Source organism: Euprymna scolopes, chromosome 29 (assembly GCF_053919585.1).
Source record: "Euprymna scolopes isolate OS-2025 chromosome 29, ASM5391958v1, whole genome shotgun sequence".
Taxonomy (NCBI): domain Eukaryota; kingdom Metazoa; phylum Mollusca; class Cephalopoda; order Sepiida; family Sepiolidae; genus Euprymna; species Euprymna scolopes.
Genome location: NC_136510.1, coordinates 37,777,652 through 37,798,543, shown reverse-complemented (window position 1 = coordinate 37,798,543; position 20,892 = coordinate 37,777,652). Strand labels below are relative to the sequence as shown.

At 34.6% G+C, this 20,892-nt stretch overlaps 1 protein-coding gene across 6 annotated transcripts in view; it reads right to left on the bottom strand.

The window, feature by feature from the left end:
• The window catches only part of LOC145252596 (uncharacterized), a 109,358-nt gene that overhangs the window by 27,607 nt on the left and 60,859 nt on the right, over positions 1–20,892 (bottom strand). For 5 of the 6 annotated variants that reach the window (XR_013863625.1, XM_080112282.1, XM_080112279.1 and 2 more), the window contains 3 exons: positions 15,165–15,233; positions 11,730–11,798; positions 1,695–1,763 (listed from right to left, as the gene is read on the bottom strand). Coding sequence is in view for 5 of the 6 variants with exons in the window: in XM_080112282.1 (XP_079968408.1) it covers positions 1,695–1,763; positions 11,730–11,798; positions 15,165–15,233 (207 nt within the window). In the remaining variant the exon portion in view is untranslated. The remainder of the gene's footprint in view (positions 1–1,694; positions 1,764–11,729; positions 11,799–15,164; positions 15,234–20,892) is intronic. The other variant, XM_080112280.1, reaches the window with a different exon arrangement.

Genomic DNA, 20,892 nt, shown 5'->3' with positions numbered 1-20,892 from the left:
GGAGGATGATGATGATGATGATTATGATGGTAACCTTTTGTCTTGTGACATCTCATGCACTGCAGCATCTGCTGTGGTTATACAGTCGACGCTGGGGTTGCCTCTCCATATGCAGACCTGGCCAGGTGATTAGGAGACCTAGGTTTACCCAGTCATAAAAGTTCCCCTCACGGCATAGCAGATAAAGTCCGATGGAAAGGCAAGCCAATATGGTTGGATTGAAAAACCATCTGCTTCTCGAGACTCCAAACCGGATTTTGTCAAGGTTTACTTCCTTAACCTTTGTCTTTCCAAAGGCATCCACAATTTCCCATAGATGGGATATATATATATATATATATATATATATATATATATATATATATATATATATATCGTTGTTGGCAGAACTCGGCTAAATGCTTCTCATCAGAATCATACAAAATGCAAAAAACTGGCTTAATAACATTTAAAAATGAAATGAGAATGAAGGAATAGGATAAAATGGTGAATAATAATTAAAAGTAAGTACAACATATAAGGGTAAATAGGAGGAGTAGTATATATGTAGGTAATATTAAAAAAAAAAAAAATATATATATATAGGTCACTATGAAATAATAGGAAACACTAAAGAAGAGCCAAAAATAGAAGAAAAAAAAATAGCGAAGATTGAGAAATTGGAGAAAAAAGGAGAGGAGACAGAAACAGCAAATTTGCATTTTGTATAATTCTGGCCCTTCTCCTATTCTGATGAGAAGCATTTAGCTTTGAAATGCCATGGCCTAAAGAGTTTTTTTTTTTTAATTTTCCCGTTAACTTTTCCTTATTGTTCTGACCATATAATAAAGTTATATAAAACTTTTATTCCACATCTTTCATTTTAATTTTATTGTTTGCTCCTTTTAATAGTGTTGAGCTTTTCTTATCTTGATAAATTTTTCTTTGTTAAAGATTTACTCTTTGATAACATAATTATTGTATACTAGCAGGGAGGGGTAGGGAGCTTTGCCCAGGCGTAAAATATGCTTGAATATGATATTTAATTTGTCCATATTTCGTAAATATTATTATAGAGTCATGATTTAAAAGTGAAAAAAAAAAAATGTATTTAGGTGCCATCAGCTAGAATCGAAACCGAAACTGTAGCATTCAAAGCTGGTGACTTTACCACTGTACCAATGTGACATGCATATGAATCAATTAAAAATTAAAAATAAACTAAGATAAATGTACAAAATGTTTAATGCTTTTTTTCAATTTCGACCCATTTTTGATCCCTTAAAAAACAATTTTAACCAGCTAACGACCCATAAAAGAACAACCCATAAAAAATTCAGTCATTTGAGGCCCCTAGTGCTACTCAGCGACTTTTAGTTTTGAACGATATAGAGTTTGAAAATTTGGAGACGGGCTGACAGACATATAGTCGTTTATATATTAGATTATAAATATCTAATAAACCTTCCTCCCAATTTAGACAATAATTAGAAACAAGCAGTCATTTAAACACACAGGGTATCTTTTATGGGAGTCACAGATAGAAAATTATGGAAACTCCACTTGATGAAACATTTTAAGTTATTATTAGGAGACAAATATGATACAAAACATTTCTGTTAAGAGAATTATTTTTACCTGTCCTGGGATGGGTATTCTTCTAGTAAAGTTTATTTAAAAAAAAAAAAAAACTGTAAAAATAACAAAGAATTTACCAATTGAATCTGATGGGTTTCGATTTGGAGAAAAACTTCTCATGGGGTTCTCTACACATCCAAGAATTCCTTTAAAATGAAACAAAAACAACAACAAAAAAAATCCATGAACATTTAGACCAGAGAAAAATCTCTGCTCAATAATAAATTTAAAATCTAAAATTAATTTAATATACACAAGGTGTCTCCAATAAGTTTTCAAACTTTTTTCAGATGGGCACTTTTATAGATAGTACACATATGAATCTCTAGTCTCCTTCTAAGTAATCTCCTCCAACTGCAATGCACTTGTTGTACAGGTCCAACAACAAATTTTGGAAGGTCTTATGGAAGTCCTCTTGTATGAGCGTGACCCTCTTCACAGCCTCTTTCATCTCCTCAATTGTCTCATAACGACAGTCTCTACGGTTTTTCTTGAGCTAAGGGAATAACCAAAAGTCACAGGGAGCAAGGTCTGGACTCTAGGGAGGGTGAGGAACTGTCTTGATGCCTATCTTGGTCAAATAGTCTGTGACAAGGATGGAGCTATGGATTGGTGCATTCACGCAAATCTTTCGCATCACGAATGTGTGTGTATATTTACCACACTGACATCAAACTGTATACTTATTGTCTCTATAGGCACATGATGGTCCTTATCCATGAAATTCTTTATTTGGCCAATCTGACTTTCTTACTCCTTCCACACCTCTCCTCATCCCTCACAGACTCTCTGCCTTTTTTTATTCTTTTACGCCATTCAAAAACATGCTCGATTCATGCAAGATGGTCCAAAATCAGTCTGAAGCATTCCATACGTTTCTGTGGCATTTTTCCAAGTTTAAAATGGAATTTTATTGCACGTCATTCTTCTAAAGTGTCCTCACGTCCGGATTGCATTTTTTGAAATTAACCAGCTGTGACAATCAAGCTTTAGTATTCCTTCTGTAGCTGTTCATTTGAACCTGAAATCATAAAAATTGGCCAGTCGTTTCATGTGATATATAGCAATAATATACTGAATTTTCAAGTCTATGACAATTTTAAATGCCTGTATAAAAAAAGTCTGGAAACTTATTGAAAGCACCTCATTAAAATTTAGTCATTTAGATTTTCGAAGTTTAATCTAAATCACAATGCATTTAGGAAATTGATGATTAGCAATTGCTTCCATCACATCATGTTCTTTAAATGAATATAATTTATTTTGCTTCAGTTTTTTTCTGAATATACTTATTCTGGTTAAGAATACTGTTAGATAGGTTTGGTTGTTTTGTCTTACGGCATATCAACTGTTTTGGGGTTATTTAATGTCAAATCCAGTTATTTTAGAAATTTTTTTTTTTTATGATTCAAGTTCTTTGTATCTTCAAATATTTAATCATGGTACTTGGTTTGATTGATTTGTAGAAGAAAATTATTGTTTTTGTTTTTGACTTTGCAGAACATGATTGAGTTTTGCAAAGGGAAAGGAAAAAAACAATGACATCAATGTTTGGTGCATTTTTGGTCAAGAAACCAATATCTTCAGACAGTCTGATCTAGTAACACTGAACATTGTTAAAGAGTTAAGACACGTTCCCCTACTTACCTAAATGCTAACACTTTATTAATTTATTTATATACAGAAAAGTATCACAAAATTAAGCAAATTATTCAGTTTAATTTTTAATTTTCTTTTCTGTAAACGAAATTAGGAACCTGGGTGATGCCTGATTGCCCTGCTAATTTTAAAATAAAGTTTCAGCATTTCTTTATTTTGGCTGTTAAACTATTCATTTCTTAAAATTAAGTGCTTATTATATAATATTAGGTATAATATTTTTCATTCTAAATTTCAATAATAATAATAATAATAATAATAAACCACAAAATTGTAACTTAACTACCCCATATCACCATCACCACCACCAAAAAAAAAAAAGAAAAAAATTATAGTGTCAGCATCAACTAACACCACACCAAATAATCAACAAATCGAAAGACCAAGGAGAGAAAGCACAAACCAGACCTCCACTGAGCGAGTGTGAAGGAGACTGGGACATTGAGGATGTTTATTGCAACCCAAATTCCAATGATGACCAATGATCATTGCCAGCAAGAAGTCAATGGCAAGTGATTGTTGCGATAATGCAAATTCATTTATGAATGCTATCGAAGGAGGGGGAGAGTACTGGAAATCTAGGAAGACTTATTGTCACCCAGACTCCAGGGAACATCACTGGTTGTTGTCAGTGAGCAATTTCTGATGATGACCTGTGTGAGAACTCCTAGTGAGTAAATAATAATAATTTGTATTTTGAGCTTCAATAATTCTAATAATAAAATTGATAAACTTGATGTTTATTTATTTCTATACACAAAAATATCACAAAAATAAGCAATTTATTTAGTTTAATTTTTAATTTTCTTTTCTGTAAATGAAATTAGGAACCTGGGTGACGCCGGATTGTCCTACTAATTTAAAATAAAAAGTGAGTTACATTTCCGAGTCTCATCTCAAGTCAGAATATTCAGCAGAATATTCAAACACATTTTTTTTACGTTTCTGAATTTTTGAGATGGTAATCCCATCGCCAGATCTTCTTCCTGCCGATATATATCAGGTCCCATCACGAAGTAAGTAGTTTCTACACAGAAGTTCAATATTTTCATCATATTGTCAATTGGGATGTGTACGAGTATAAAGTACTCTTTAATGTATCGAATTACTTTCCCTTGAGCACTCCTTGTATTTCTATTAGTTAACTCATGACAATAAAGGAGTCCACATTAGAATCGATCCTGTTTCTAGTGTCTTCATTAATTACTCCCAATATTACAATGCCCTTAATACTCAGTCCAGAAAATGGTTGATCATATTACCTTATATTCATATGTAAAACTGATTCTTCATTCTAAATTCTGAAATAATTGTATTTATTATCACAACTGTCCCCACAACACACTGAGCCACTAGAAGTCAGCACTCTGTCCAATAACAATAATGGATACATCCCATCAGACAACCCAGGGCAACTGGTTGAGTGGAACCAGCAGCCAGAGATACTGAACGAAGACTGACCCAAAATAACACAGTGAGCCCCCTCCCTCAAAATACAAGAGTTTTATATTATTCAAGTAGATAATAAATAAACAAAATAATAATTTAAGAGACAAAACAAGCATAAACATTTTTAAAAGACACAATAAACACCTTTTTCTCAACAAAAGGGATGTAACAGCATAAGGAACTCTTTAATGTATCGAGTTACTTCCCCTTGAGCACTCCTTGTATTTATATTAGTTAGCTCATGACAATAAACGAGTCAACATTACAATCGATCCTGTCTTTAGTGCCTTCATTAAATTACCCACAATATTATAGGATGCGTTCCTTCAGTCTGTCAGTCTCATCAGTGGGTACTTTTGTGAACAGACTCACTACATCTAGACTCACAATCTGGTTGGAATGAATTATTTCCACAAAGTAAATTCTTGATGTATGATAGAGATTTGCCGATAATTAGGATGATTATATCTATCAGGAATCGGCTCAATGAATGGTATGCTGAACCTCTGGCACTGACAAAGGGCCTTAATGGAATACTGATGAATCTTAAGGAGATCATATAGATGTGGTAGCTTGCTGTAATACTAGCTGTCTGCAATTTCAGATGGTATTAGATTCTTGTTCTTACTGCAGATCTGTGACAGCTTCCTTTCCATTTTCAGGGTCGGATTCTTTTTCACTTTACAGTAGACACCAGATTCTATTAAATCTGCCAATTTCCTGGAATATTCTGTTCTATGCATTAAGACTGTAGTATTGCCTTTGTCTGCTGGTAGTATTATGATATCACTGTCACTGCATAGGGACTTTATAGCCAATACTTCTTCCTTTAAGAGGTTCGGTTTTGGAGGCTTTGAATTCTCGAGTGCTTGTCATTGGCAAATGTCCATCATATGTCAAGAATTCAACTCACTTTGTGGAAACAATAAACAATGCTCCCATTACTTCCAACCAGATGGTAAATCTAGATGTAGCGAGTCTGTTCATGAAAGTACCCACTGATGAGACTCTTACAGTGGTGCGGGACAAGCTGACTTCTGATGCCTCTCTGAAGGAATGCACTTGCATCCCAATTGACAATATAATGAAGATGTTGACTTTCTGTGTAGAAACTACATACTTCATGATGGGATCTGATATATATCAGTAGAAGAAGGTCTGGCGATGGGATCACCACTGTCCCTGGTATTGGCCAATGCATACATGGAATACTTTGAGGAAATGGCATTAGGATCAACACTATTGAAGCCAACAATATAGTTGCAATATGTGAATGACATTCATACTCTGATCCCATCAAACATTACTAAATCATGTGAACACTATCCGTCTAATTATACAGTTCAATGATTTCCAGCACAGGTCAAGGGTTTATGCCATCTTTATACCGAAAGCCAACTTTCACTGGACAATACCTGAATTTCAACTCACACCATCTATCTAATGTAAAGAAAGAATCGTCCATTGCCTACAACACAGAGCAAAAGCAATATTTAGTAACAGCAATGCATATCAAGCAGAGATGGACAGTTTAAGAGAAACCCTCCATGGATACAACTATTCAGAGAGCATTAAATCAGCTCCAAGAAATCTGGACCAGACACAAAAGGACATCAATCTGAAATTCACCACAGTTTGTATACCATACATGATGGGCTTGGCTGAAAAATTTTAACAAATATGTAATCTATATGACATCAGGACAGTATTCAAGAGTGATTCAAACTCTCCGGAAACAGCTTGTGAGAGTCAAGTTCCCCCTACAGAAGAAAATCATGACTAAGAACTGTGTATATGAAATCCCATGTAGAAAACTATACAAAGGTGAAACGTGTCATCCACTAAAATTACGGTTAGAAGAAGATTGAAAAGCCGTTATAGTGGAGAGATTGAAAAATCAGGTATAGTTGACCATATCTGGAGAGAAAAATGAAACCCTTATGGGATAAACCACACAAAACTGGCATGAAGGATTAAAGATGAAAAGAACGATGGGATAGAGTACCAACCAGACTTCCACTGGAGTGCAAAAACTGCTGGAACATTGGGGAAACTTATTGAACTCAAATTCCACAGAGGACCAATCGCTGTCACTAATAAGAAATTAATATTAAACAGTTGTTGCGATAAGGCAAAGTGATTTGGCATGGTTACTGAAAGCGATGTTGAGTGTTGGAAATCTGGGGAGACTTGTTATCACTGAGACTTTAGGAAACACCACTTATTGTCAGTGAGCATTCACCACTAATGACTTGTGTAAAAAAAAATATAGCGTTTAAAAAATAATATTAACGAATAGATTTTTATCTTCTATGTATTTTTCACTCTAATTTCCTCTTGTCTTCACGTTATATGCTGCAGAGGGTGGATTATTCTTTCTGCACTTTTTGTACTTTTAAGGATACAAGATGCCTTTCATTATAAAAATGAAGAACTGATCACTGTCAACATCTTGCATGCTTATAAATACAAAGCAATTATTTTAAGAATTCATTCTGAACTTAAAAACTTTTCATATCATACCGTTATTGTTTTTGTTATTATCATCAATGCAACAACAATAGCAGCAGCAGCAGCAGCAGCAGCAGTAGCAGCAGTAGCAGGGAGGTAGCAGCGGCTGTGGTTAACGACATGGCCCAATAGACTAACAAACTGGATGTAAAAAGGTCAAACCCGGTTCGTTCCGAAAAAACTCTTTCAGCTAGGGATAGTTGCAACATTGTTCTTCCCAATATGTACCCAATGTCATTCTAGAAAGAATTCTAGCCAGAAAGATATCAAGGAAACGAATGCCAACAATAATTATCCAATTCATTCCAAATGAATGAATTAGTGATGTTCAACAACCACAAAAACTACTACTACTACTACTACTACTACTACTATTACTATTACTACTACTACTACTAGTTCGTTCACTTAACAGTGTTGTAATGCTTTACACAGGTTAATTTTTTACACCAAAACTAGTGAGCATATTCAAAAGGGGTCAATTCGAGTAAGATGTTTGTTATGCAAGCAGAACCGACTTCTGGAGTACAGTTTATTTGTATTTACAACAAGACAGAATACATAGAGAACAAGAGTTGTAGTACTTAATGACAATCTGGCGTACTACGAGAGACGTCCCGAGTGGTATCTCTCGGTATATTTCATATATTGTGTATGGGTGAGTCCTCACTACAATAACACTTCTGAAAATGAAAACAAAAAAATACTTTAAGTTCTGAATTATTTAGATGAGATCTCATTGTTTTTCTTACTTGTATTAATTGGACTATTGTTCTCATTTTGAAGTGTTATTTGTGCAATGTTTCGGTCGAATTGGCCTTCGACCATCTTCAGGCATGTTGGTTCATAAATACTAAACCATAACCATAAAATAGAGACTAACTCACAGAATACGAAAATTCTATGGAGCCATTAATTTTTCTCTTTTCTTTTCCAAACAACAACCGATATGCCTGAAGACGGTCGAAGGCCAATCCGACCAAAACGTTGCACAAATAACACTCAAGATGAGAACAATAGTCTGATCAATTCAAACAATAAAATTACTAAAAAATGTCAATCCAGCTTTTATCTATTTATTTCTTTGGGCAAGAATATCACAAAATTAAGTAAGTTCTTTAATGTTTAATTTTTTTTTTTTTGTAAATCACATATAAAACTGTAAACACATATAAAACTGTAATCACATATAAAACTGTAATCTCCGAACGTATATACCATTCACTGGACAAAGCGGGGGAGGGCAGAGCGGTAGCTCTAGATATATCTAAGGCTTTTGACAGGGTATGGCACAAGGGTCTCCTCAGGAAAATTAAATCATACGGTATCACTGGTAGAATACTTAGCATAATTAAATCCTTCTTAGATAAGAGAAAACTTCAGGTTGTCCTCGACGGTCGAACATCTAAACAGTGTGATATAAATGCGGGAGTGCCTCAGGGGTCTATTCTTGGACCTCTACTGTTCCTGATATTTATTAATGACCTCCCCGACAAAACTGCCTCTGAGATGACACTACACTCTATAACAAGCATGACAGGAAAACAAATGAATACATATCTAAAGAAATGGCAAAAACACTAGAGGATGACCTCCAATCTGTAGTGGAATGGGAACATAAATGGATGATCACATTCAATGCTGCCAAGACCAAACTGGTTTCCTTCAATAACTACAAGAAACCTTCTCTGCCACCAATAGCAATGGCCAGTTACTCCCTGTCTGAGAGTACATCTTTCAAACTGCTTGGCCTAACGTTCACAGGAAACATGAGCTGGAACAATTATATTGAAAACATTGCCAGGGCCGCTGCAAAAAAGGTAGGCTCTCTCTACCGTGCTAGAAAACTACTGACACCTGAAAGTATCCTGTATCTCTATAAGGCCACCATTCGCCCATGTATGGAGTATTGTTGTCACATCTGGGCTGGTGCGTCTACTACTAGTCTCTCGCTCCTAGACAAGTTTCAAAAAAGAGTCGCCAATCTGATAGGCCCTGAACTGGCATCTAAGCTTCAGCCTCTGTCCCATCGACGAAACGTTGCATCCCTCTGCTTGTTCTACAAGTATTTTAATGGTGAATTCTCTGACGAACTGCAGATACTTGTGCCCCCACAATGCAGACACCCTCGACAAACCCGACAGGCAGCTAAATCCCACCCCCACACAGCAGAGATCCCTAGATGTACAAGATCTTTCTACTCCAGTAGTTTCTTCCCCAGAACCGCTAGACTCTGGAATTCCATTCCAGGATCCTGCTTCCCTTACTGTACTGACATGCAGAAGTTCAAGTGCAACGTGAACCGACATCTTGCTGCCCAAATCCCTACATAGTGCCCCAGTAGTTGCTGACCCTGATAGTAGCCCCCTACACCTGAGTGGCAATGTGCCTTGTTTGGGGTGAAAATGTAATGAAAAAAAAAAAAAAAAAAAAAGAATTATTGAAATAAACCAAAAAATAGTTAAAGAGATGAGTAACAAATTGTGCGGGAGATGCTTTTCTTGCAGAGTGATTTCCCATAGGATTCTTTACCTGTTTAAGGTTCCGTTCAAAATAAAATAAAAATGCATTGACATTTTATTGAAAGAAAATGCAAGAATTTTTAACTACTAACAAAACCACCAGGTGTTGCCAAGGATAATAAAAACCTAAATAAAAGAAGTTAAAAATTTGTACTAGTTTATAATGTTACAAATCTATCTGGTTGGGCTCCTTGCACTTGTGATTTTCCGTGCATTTGTGTTTCCCAGATGATGCAGCCTTGACTTCTGAAGTCACGTTGTGGTTCGAGGACCAACCTGGGGTATTCTACAAAAACGGTCTCCAGAGCTGCATCAAACGATGGGAAAAATGCATAACTCTGGGTGGTTCCTATGTAGAGAAAGACTAATAACTGTGCCAAGTTTCGTTGCTCTACTGCTATGGGAAGTGGGTCAGGAGCATTATTTATTGCACACCCCTCATATCTATAGACCGCCTCTGCGATCGTGCATTGTTTTCTTGCCATGATCCTCTTCATGCTTCAATGGCACCGCTCTGCTATGCCGTTGCCACTTGGTACATATGCACATCTGTGTCTGAGCTGGATCCCCCACTTGTCTACGAAATGTCTGAACTCCCCACTGCAGAAGGCTGTGTCATTGTTTGTGAGGATCTCTTCAGGTGGCCCCCTTCCATAAAATATGGACTTCAATTCACGGATGACACTGGAGGAATCCTGTCTTATTAACGGGTGCCAGATCACGAACCTTGCTATGTTATTTGCCCCCTGCTATGTTATTTGGTCATACACTGACCAATCAGCTGGCAGAGCACATTGATTCATCCGTCCCCGTAAGGAACTATTTCAGCCTCTTTGGGAATTTCAGTCAGTGAGCAGAGAGAACCCAGCAAGCAACAAAGACAGACTCTCTCCTTTTTAATCGTCTTACTGGACATTCTGGTATTGACGGTTTTCACTGAAGATAATTGCTGGAACTCCACAAAGAATGGCTACCTGACCGACATGCCAAAAGAATTTTCTACTTCTCCTTTTCTCACCCTGGTCATGATTCAACCTTTAACTTTCTGCTGCCTAAATAAATTCTTTCATTGTTTTGTTTTTAAGTGTAATCTATTATGCAGAGTTACCTCCCTTACACCACTAATCCTAATGGGATTTAGCCCTTTACAACCAGAGGGTGTAGCCGGTTTTCTTTCTCTCCAGATTTCCCTGTCTTCCCTTAGCTGCTAGCAGGATCACAGTTGGCATGCAATTTACTGGATACACAGGGATCTAGGTCATCCTATGCTTGTGCGCCCATGTCATCACTCACTGATGGTAGTAGATATGGTAGGTAGGTTGCCATAAAGTTGTTGCTTTGTAGGTGTAAGAGTTAAATCGAGCGGGATATTGTACCCTTCCGAAATGTGGTAAACTTAATACAAAATGCAAATGGCTGCGCCCATGCTGAAATCAGGGGAAGTCACTGTGGTTGCCCCTCTGTCCAGGGGAGATCACTCTGGCTGCCTTGTATTATCAGAGACAGATAACTCCTATACCTATACATGCCCCCCTCCACCTCATGACCACAAGATGAATTGTTGTGGTCATCTTCACGCGCAGTAAAAAATTTGTGACTTTCCGTGTTGATAAATTCCTTGGTAGCCGGTTTTTTCCCAAGTGTTTTATTATTGTAAATAAACAGAGCAAAGCACAGCCATTTTGGAGGCACCTTAACACTCCTTGTTTGATACCATGAGAATTCAGCTTCATGTGTTTTATTCATGCTTAGTGTTCCAGTAATAACACATTAAAAAGAAGTTTTGTTATTTATTCCATGGTTCTACAATTAATTATTGTATTAAGGGTTACTAATAAGTAATCCCCTAAAAGTTAATCTACAACCAAAATAGTGCAGATCAACATCACATCATAATACTATTTATAAAACATAGAGAATAAATAAAATAAACCAAAAAATATAAAAACAGATGATTAGCAAAACATTTACCAAATGGAGCTGGAGCCTTTTTTCTTACAAAAGAACTTCCCGTAGGATTGTGTACATGTTCAATGTTACCTTGAAAATAAAATAAAAATGTGTTAAGATTTTATAAACAGAAAATGAAAGAATTGGGGCAACTACACTATAATAGCAAAATGCGACATTTTTGATATTGAATTTCAAGGCAAACCAATGGTCAGTACTTAATTGTCATGTTACAATCATGAATATATCCAAAAATTATGAAAAATGATAAGGTAGAAAATTATTAAAGCAAACATTTTTTTATGAAAATTAGTAAGAACATGTTTAGCCAAAAAAGTAAAACACAGAAGAGTTCCAAAGGGAGGTAAATGATATGGAACTATTGCCAATCTTTTTTAATTGTATATTTTAATGATATATTTTAATGGTATGTTTTAATGATATATTTTAATGGTAGATTTTAATTGTATATTTTAATGGTAGATTTTAATGGTAGATTTTGCTTTGTTTTTAGCATAACTGAGTTGCTTCCCTTGTTATTATGTGATGTCTTCCCAAAGAAATATGGCAACGTTTTTTTTTTGTTTTTTTTTACAATTAAAGTTTTCTTAAAAATAATTTTGTAATATTTAAGTATTTCTGACAGGCGAATAATGTTGGTAAGGAGGCCTTCATAACATTGCCAAACGTACACTTAAAATCAAAGTATGAAGAGATAATGATAATTTATTTTCTGACCCACTCACCTCACTAGGCCTTCACAACTAAGTATGGTTAAAATAAAAGTAAGGGTGAAAAGGACATGTATTAAAAAATCTCCAACCGTGAGAATTTGCTTCTGCTTGTGTTTGTTGCAATTTTCATCTGCTACAGATATTACTGTCACGGTAACATATATTGGGTGGGTTTCTGACAGTATTTTGTTTTTATTTTTATTTCTAAGTCAATATCGAAACTTCAAATCTTTAGCTGTCACTTTGTGTCTATTTTTCTTGTTATCACCTAACGCTAGACACTATTTGTTGTTCAGACCAAAAAAACATTTTTAATGTTAAGTAAAACCACAAAAACTTATCCAGATAGGTAGAAGAGTAACATCTTGCTTTTGATAACATTTATTTGTTATACATTTGTTTTTTGACCACTTTTTCGTATATCTGTGGATTGTAAAATTGTACTCTTTTAATTGACACAATGACATGATTTGATTTTTGAATAATCAATTTTTTTCAATGGGTACAGTCAGATTATTATTATTATTATTATTATTATTATTATTATTATTATTATTATTATTATTATTTTTATTCTTATTATTATTATTAAATAGATTTTAATGAAAAAAAAAAAATGTCCCAAAACTTTCTAGGTATGCATCAATTTTCAAGGAAGGTAATTGTAATTTTTATTGTCTTATTTTTTATATATATTTTTATATATATTTTTATATATATTTTTATATATATATTTATATATATATATTTTTATATATATTTTTATATATATTTTTATATATATTTTTATATATATATTTATGTATATTTTTATATATATATTTTATATATATTTTTATATATATTTTTATATATATATTTTTATATATATTTCTATATATATTTTTTATATATATTTTTATATATTTTTTTTATATTTATATATATATTTTTATATATATTTTTATATATATTTTATATATATTTTTTATATATATTTTTATATATATTTTTATATATATTTCTATATATATTTTTATATATATTTTTATATATTTCTATATATATTTTTATATATTTCTATATATATTTCTATATATATATGCAATAGTTTTGTTGATATTATTATTTACTCACATATTATTATGTCACACAAGCCATCATCAAAGATTTCTCTTTGAGAACAACTTGTGATGTTCTCTGCAGTCTGAGTGATAACAAGTCTCCCCAGATTTCCAGTACTCTCCACCTCTTTTGATAGACTTTGCAGATGAATTTGCATTATCGCAACAACCCTCTACATTGATTTCTCATTGCCAGCGATCTCCTGGAATTTGGATGGCAATAAACCTCCCCAAGGTCACAGTTCTTTTTTCACTCAAACAACGGAGGTCTGGCGAGTGCTTTCAATTCTCGGCCTTTTCATCAGCCGCCGCCGCCTCCTCCTCCTCCTCCTCCTCCTCCTCCTCCTTCTTCTTCTTCTTCTTCTTCTTCTTCTTCTTCTTCTTCTTCTTCTTCTTCTTCTTCTTCTTCAAGATTTAACGGTTAGAAAGGCCAGAGGAGTGTGAAATTGTTTTTAATAAATATCAATATTTATTAAACAAAATAAAAAAATTTTTTTTTTTTTTTTTCAAATTTTTGAATAATAAAATATTCATCTTCAGGAAATTGTTTTTTTGTTTTTACTGTCTTTTTTTTTTCTTCTTCTTATATGGCATAGACGAATATGAATATTTTACTATTGGAAAACTGAAGAAAATTATCTAAATTTTATTTTTAATAAATAGCAAAATTTATTAAAAATAATTTCACACTCATTTGGTCTTTCTACTGTTAAATTTTAATATGTTATCGAAAATTGTATCCAACAGTGAATTCCTTATTATTATCATTGCCTCATACGGAGCTTTCACACAAATCATCAAAGATCTGATTGGAAACCTGTGCTGTTCTCTGGAAACTGAGTGACAAGTCTCCCCAGACGTCCAGCTCTCTCCACCTCCTTCAATAGCATTTGCAAATAAATTTGCGTCATCACAACAGCATCTTACTATTGATTTCTTGCTGGTATTAGCCATTGGTCTATACTGGAATTTGAGTGGCACTAAGCCTCCCAAAGATCCATGTTCTCTTTGTGCTTGTCCAGTGGAGGTCTGTTCAGCACTCTCTCCTCGGTCTTTCCATCCTCCTTGACCCTTCTCAACTCTTTGGTATCACTTTTTGGGAGGGGGGGGCGGTGATGAGACAATGGGAGGGGATGCGTGATGGAGGTGTAGAACTTGTAGATGTGCAGTTTCAGTGTTCTTCATTCCCTGTAACACTTCTTCATTATATTGAATACTTGTAGTATTCTCCGCATTCAAGGGTTTTCCTTAATATTTCAGCCATTTTTATTATCATTAGTCATTGCATTTTTGCAGCCATTATTATTATTATTATTATTATTATTATTATTATTATTATTATTATTATTATTTATAATAATATATAAATAAATAAATAAATCACTTCTTTAAAATTAACTGATTAAATATTTTATTTTTTAAAAGCATAAATAAAAAATATTTAAAAGTTTGACATTAAAGTTATTGCTTACAATATTTTCAACCAGATCCCTATTAACCACATGGAATTCATAATTTAATAACTGAATTTCATAAAAATATCTTTGAAATAAAAATTAGTTAATAAAAATACAGCATCATTATTCTTATGCTGTATGATTCTTATGCAAGAATTTTACCTGATGAAGTTGGTAATTCTCTTCTTAAAGACGGATTTGTCATAGGGTTCTCAAAATTTCCAAAGTTTCCTTAAAAATGAAACAAAAGAAACCAATTAGCATTCAATTAATGAAATTTTATTGTAAACGCCATTGATAAATCTAAAATTAATTTAATATAAAAAAATGAAGTCAATATGATTTTTGGAGTTAGACCTAAATAGCAATTCCTGTGACAAATCCCTTATTTCCCTTATTTTGTCTTTTAGTCCTCCACATTTCATGAGCGAAGTTTCTGACAAAAGGGTGAGAATTGCTGTTATCTTTACATGGGAATCTATAGATAACAAATATTTGAATATCTTTTGGGGGGTACAAAAGTTTATAATAGACCAATATAATATAGACCAAATGTTAACATAATGAATTTAAAATGGAACTAAATGGAGGTGCAATTACAATTTAAAAAATTAATATGAAATGAAAATATGGTGGGGCACACAAAAAAGAAAAATGGCAAAGGGGAAAAAAATTTAAATGGAGAAAGACTCAAATAGAAACCACATTAAGTCTTAAAAGTTTGTTTTTTTTGTTTACAAAGAGAAGGTCTACAGGACTTAATATATCTGGTTTCTAGAATTTTCAAATTAAATAATGAGTGTGATATGCTTAGAATAGAGAACAAGTCAATACTGAACCTGAAATTTCAGATACATGTACTATCTTTAAATTCTTAATTCAGAAGGGAAGTTTAATATATGATTATATCATCTTATAGTATTGTTATGCAGACAGAATTGAAGACGAGGGCAGTTCAGGGCATCTTGTTAGAAAATGATCTAGAAGACTTGCAAATTGTCCATCAGCATCAAGTACCTGAGTGGATTTGTTAACAATCTTTGTTAGGTCATAAGCGAGGGAGAAATTGTGGCATAAACTCCTTTTGTCATCCATTTTGTTTCAGTGAACTAGCGATTCAACATTGTGAACACTGAACTCCACGTGAATGTTGGCAGAAGGATGGTATGATTAATTTGCTTAATGATACTCTCGAAGATAGCTATCCTATCATTGTGGACATGGTAGAGGGCAAATATAAATGCTATGCTGTAAGTGCTACTCTAAAGCCATTATTTTTGAAATGCGTAGATCATCTTATGGGTAAGTTGACCTACCCATTTCAGAAATAATGGACATACACAGAGACAATAAATACAGTTTTTTTTTTTTAATTCAATTTTCACCCCAAACAAGGCACAGTGCCACTTTGAAGCAGGGGGCTACTATCAGGGACTTAATTTGCAGGGGCATTATGAAGGGAGATGAGTAGAAAGATGTTTGTTCACATTACACTTAAACTTCTGCATATCAGTACAGTTGGGAAAGCAGAATCCCGGAAGGGAGTTCCAAAGACCTGCAGTTCTGGGGAAGAAACTATTGGAGTAAAAGGCTTTCTTGCACCTAGGGATCTCTACTGTAAAGGGATGAGACTTAGTAGCTTGTCGGGTTTGTCGGGGGTAATTACGTCGAGGAGGTACAAGTGTTTGCAGTTCGTCAGAGCATTCACCATTAAAATATTTGTAGAACAGGAAGAGGGATACAACATCTCGTCGATGGGACAGAGGCTGAAGCCAAGATGACAGTTCAGGACCTATCAGGTTGGCGACAAGCAGCAGATGCACCAGCCCAGATGTGACAACAGTACTCCATACATGGGCGAATGGTGGCCTTATAGACGAACAGGATACTTTCAGGTGTAAGTAGTTTTCTAGCACGGTAGAGGGAGCCAACCTTCCTTGCAGCAGCCTTGGCAATGCTCTCAATGTATCTATTCCAGTTCATATTCCCTGTAAACATTAGGCCGAGGAGTTTAAAAGAAGTACTTTCAGGCAATGTGTTCTTGGCCATTGCTATTGGTGGTTAAACTTAAACGTCATTGCAGCAATTCATGACAGTTATGGCCCCAGAATCATGATGTGTACTTCTGCAACATACTTTTGTTAATGCAAATTTTCTTAATCATACTGCTGTGCTTGCTTTAATTTTTACCGACCTGCAAGGCCAAGACATATAATAACTTTAGAATGTGACATTGAAGAACTTTGAGAACTATATATTACCAACCAGTAATTTTTACTCTTTAGCATAGTAGTTTCTTTATTCAGCTCCTTACATCAAGTGGCTTCATGCCTTGTTAGGAGCGGTATCCATAAAAAAAACATTGATACTTGATTATACCTAGTGATTTCTTCCTTCTTATTCTTATACCAAGTTCTTTATACAAATATAAAAGTTGTTAAAAGAAAAAAGCTTAGTCTCACTTATATGATTTTACCCCAACATTAAAGACTGCTCGCAAAAAGAAAATAAACAAAATGGCACAAAAAGTTTATTGTGTTACACCAATAATTACAGATTCATCAAGTATTTTTTTAAATCACAAAAAAAAAAAAAAACACATTGTAATGCCGAAATGTCTGGTCTGTCATTTTCTTAAAATTGTCACTGGTTATCTCCCTTATAATTAGCTCTTTGTAAAAAGTGTTTCTCTATCTTTCTCTCTCACTTCTACTTAGCCTTGCTCTAAACAACTCTGTTGACCACCTCCACAAACTCCCCAAACTAACTATGAATAATTCCAACAAACAAAACAAGAGAAAACTCAGATCTACAACTTCCAACATAGACCTCCACTACAATGTCTTCTCTAACATCAGGGGTCTATGTTCCAACCTTTCAGTGGCTGAAATCTGATTACGGGAGAGCAAACCAGTCCTGTTGTTCTTGTGTAAAACTGAAATTAACTCAACTGCTTCCTTAGCCGATTTTTCTATCAAAGGATATTCTAACTTTACATTCAAACCCAACAAGCAAGATCACCATGAATATGAAATATGTACCTCCATAAAGGATATTTTTTCCCTGTGGCAGGGACATCTCCAAGGACCACAAGATATACCTACATGTGCTTTAGAGGAATACTTACAGCATAGCATTTATATTTGCCCTCCACCGTCCCTGCAATGATGGACTGGCTATCTTTGAGAGTATCGTTAAGCAAACTGATCATACCCTGTTTGCTCATCCTTCAGCCAACATTCACATTTGTGGAAATTTCAATGTTCACAATGTTGAATGGCTAGCCCATTCAAACAGAATATATGACGAAGAGAAGTTTTGTCATGATTTCTTCCTTGCTTATGACAACATAGATTGTTAGTAAATCCACTCGGGTACCTGATGCTGACAGACAATTTGCAAGTCTTCTAGATCTTTTTCTAACAAGATGCCCTGAACTGTCCTCATCCTTAGTTCTGTCTCTGCTAGTATAATATTGTGGGTTAGTTAATGAAGGCAGTAGAGCCAGGATCGATTGTAATGTGGACTCATTTATTGTCATGAGCTGACTAATATAACTACAAGCAGTGCTCAAAGGGAAGTAACTCGATACATTAAAGAGTTCCTTATGCTGTTACAGCTAGGATAGTCTGATCACTCGGTTGTCTTAATAAATATAAAAGCAAAGTATGAAAAAACCCAAAGTATCCCTTTCCATCTAATAGTGTATTGATGGCTGACTAGGACGGTTTCTGATCATTCCTATCAGAACTATGCCGATGCTCTATGTTTAAAAAGAATGTGTCCACTAAAGCATCCAACCTAACTGATTGGTTAACCATCGGCATAAATAGCTCCCCACATTTCAAGGAATTCTAACAAAAACCAAACAGCTAGTGATGGTATACCCCTAATTGTGCTGCCACCATTGCACATAGGAATCACTACTACAATTGCTTTAAGTGTAACAGATGTTTTGAAACTAAAATCTTCAGAATTGCCAGTAATCACTGCAAAAGGGTTATAGAAAACACAAGAGAGTCATATGTTCAGTTCATCAAGTCCTAAGTAGAAGAACAGAGGCTTAGTTCTCATTAGTTTTGGCAAATAACAAACAAGGTTGTGAACAGATGCACATCCTCTATCCTGACCATCATCAATGAGTCTGGGATTATTTTGTGCGCAACTGACAAAGCAAAACGTTTTGTCAAGAACTTTGTATCAAACTCAACCCTATGCGACCAGGATGCCCTACCTCCCAAATTTCCTCCCAAGACTGAAAATAATCTGAGCGACGTTCACATACTGTTCATGATGCTGTCGCACTCATCAGGAATCTTGATGCCAGCAAAACAACTGGTCCTGACAATATTCCAGTCGTAGCACTCAAAAAGCTGCAACTTGAACTAGCACCCATTCTTACAAAAATGTTCAATCGATGCCCAAAGGAAAAATTCTTCCCAACACCTTGGAAAACATCATTAGTTTGCTCAGTATTTAAAAATACTGGAGATTGATCTTCTGCGTCTCAGTACATACCGATTAGTCTTCTGTGTGTCATGAGTAAGGCTAACATTAACAGCTGTAACGGAATTTGTCGCTTCAAACAGCATCCAGTGTAGTAACAACAACAACAATGACGTTGACGTCAGACTTACTTGGACAGCTTGATAAGTAAAGACACAAAGCGGTTGAATCATTGGTCAGTAATGTTACATTTATTATGCCTGACCGGTCACCTACAATACGAACATTTCCTTTTTATGAATGCAATTTCAAGTCTGATGAAGTATTCATTCAGTTGCTTTACATAGTTGACTATTCAACTGGAGAAATGCATCAAAAAGAAAAAAACATGAACTCTGCTCACCAAGGACAATAGAAAAGAGGTAGAGATTGTTCTAGAAATATTTAAGTTGAGTGTAATCCACTCCCTTAGATCATTCATGTCGCCGGCTGATCAATGCATTCGGCCGAAACATTTTGCATTTCAACCAGGGAAAGATATCAGACTTCAAACAAGTATGCCGACAAGAAAGCAAAAATTCACTGAAAACTTGTTTATTCAACTGAGCTCTGTTCTTTTTTTTTTTTTTTTTTTTTTTTATTCTCCTTTTTTCTAATAGGGCATCACTAGAGCTAGGACAACAGCATATTCTTTTCATTGTTTTGACTATTGAGTGTGTATCCGTTGATATCTTATATGCTTTTATATAGAGTGATGTGGTTCTCGATTGATTAACTGTGTCTGTGTCGGATATATACTTGAGAGACAAAACAATGAAAAGAATATTCTGTTGTCATAGTCCTAGTCATGAGTAAGTTGTTTGAATCTGTGTTGAATAGAGAAATTTTGAACCACCTCAACAGAAACAAGCTCCTCAGTAGTAAACAATATGGCTTCGGTCCTGTAAGATTTACAGCTGATGTACTGACTGGAATTTCACATAGGCTCAGTGAATCTATTGATGGGGCTTTCCTCTCTAGACCAATAACTCTTGACATATCAAAGGCATTTGAGAGGGTTTAGTATAAAGGTCTACTTCACAAGGTTTCCAACTATGGTATATCTGAAAATATTTTCTCACCTATCAAATCCTTTCTCTTCGATAGGTTTATACAAATAGTTGTCGATGAGCAGATGTCCTAAGTATAAAGTACCAATGCTGCCAAGTCTCAAGGTTTCATCCTGGGCCCAATTAATTACAACAGGATCGTCTTCAAATTTAATGTCAACAAGTTCTTGTTGAACAGTCCCCTTAAATAATCAAATCTTAATCAGTTTCCACCACCAATTAAATACAAGATCTCTTGTCTCAGAGATCACTGTAACTCATTAATCCGTATCCTTGAGTGGCTTTTAGGCTTTGATAAGTTGTGACTCCCTTGTAAAAAAATAATTATAATAATA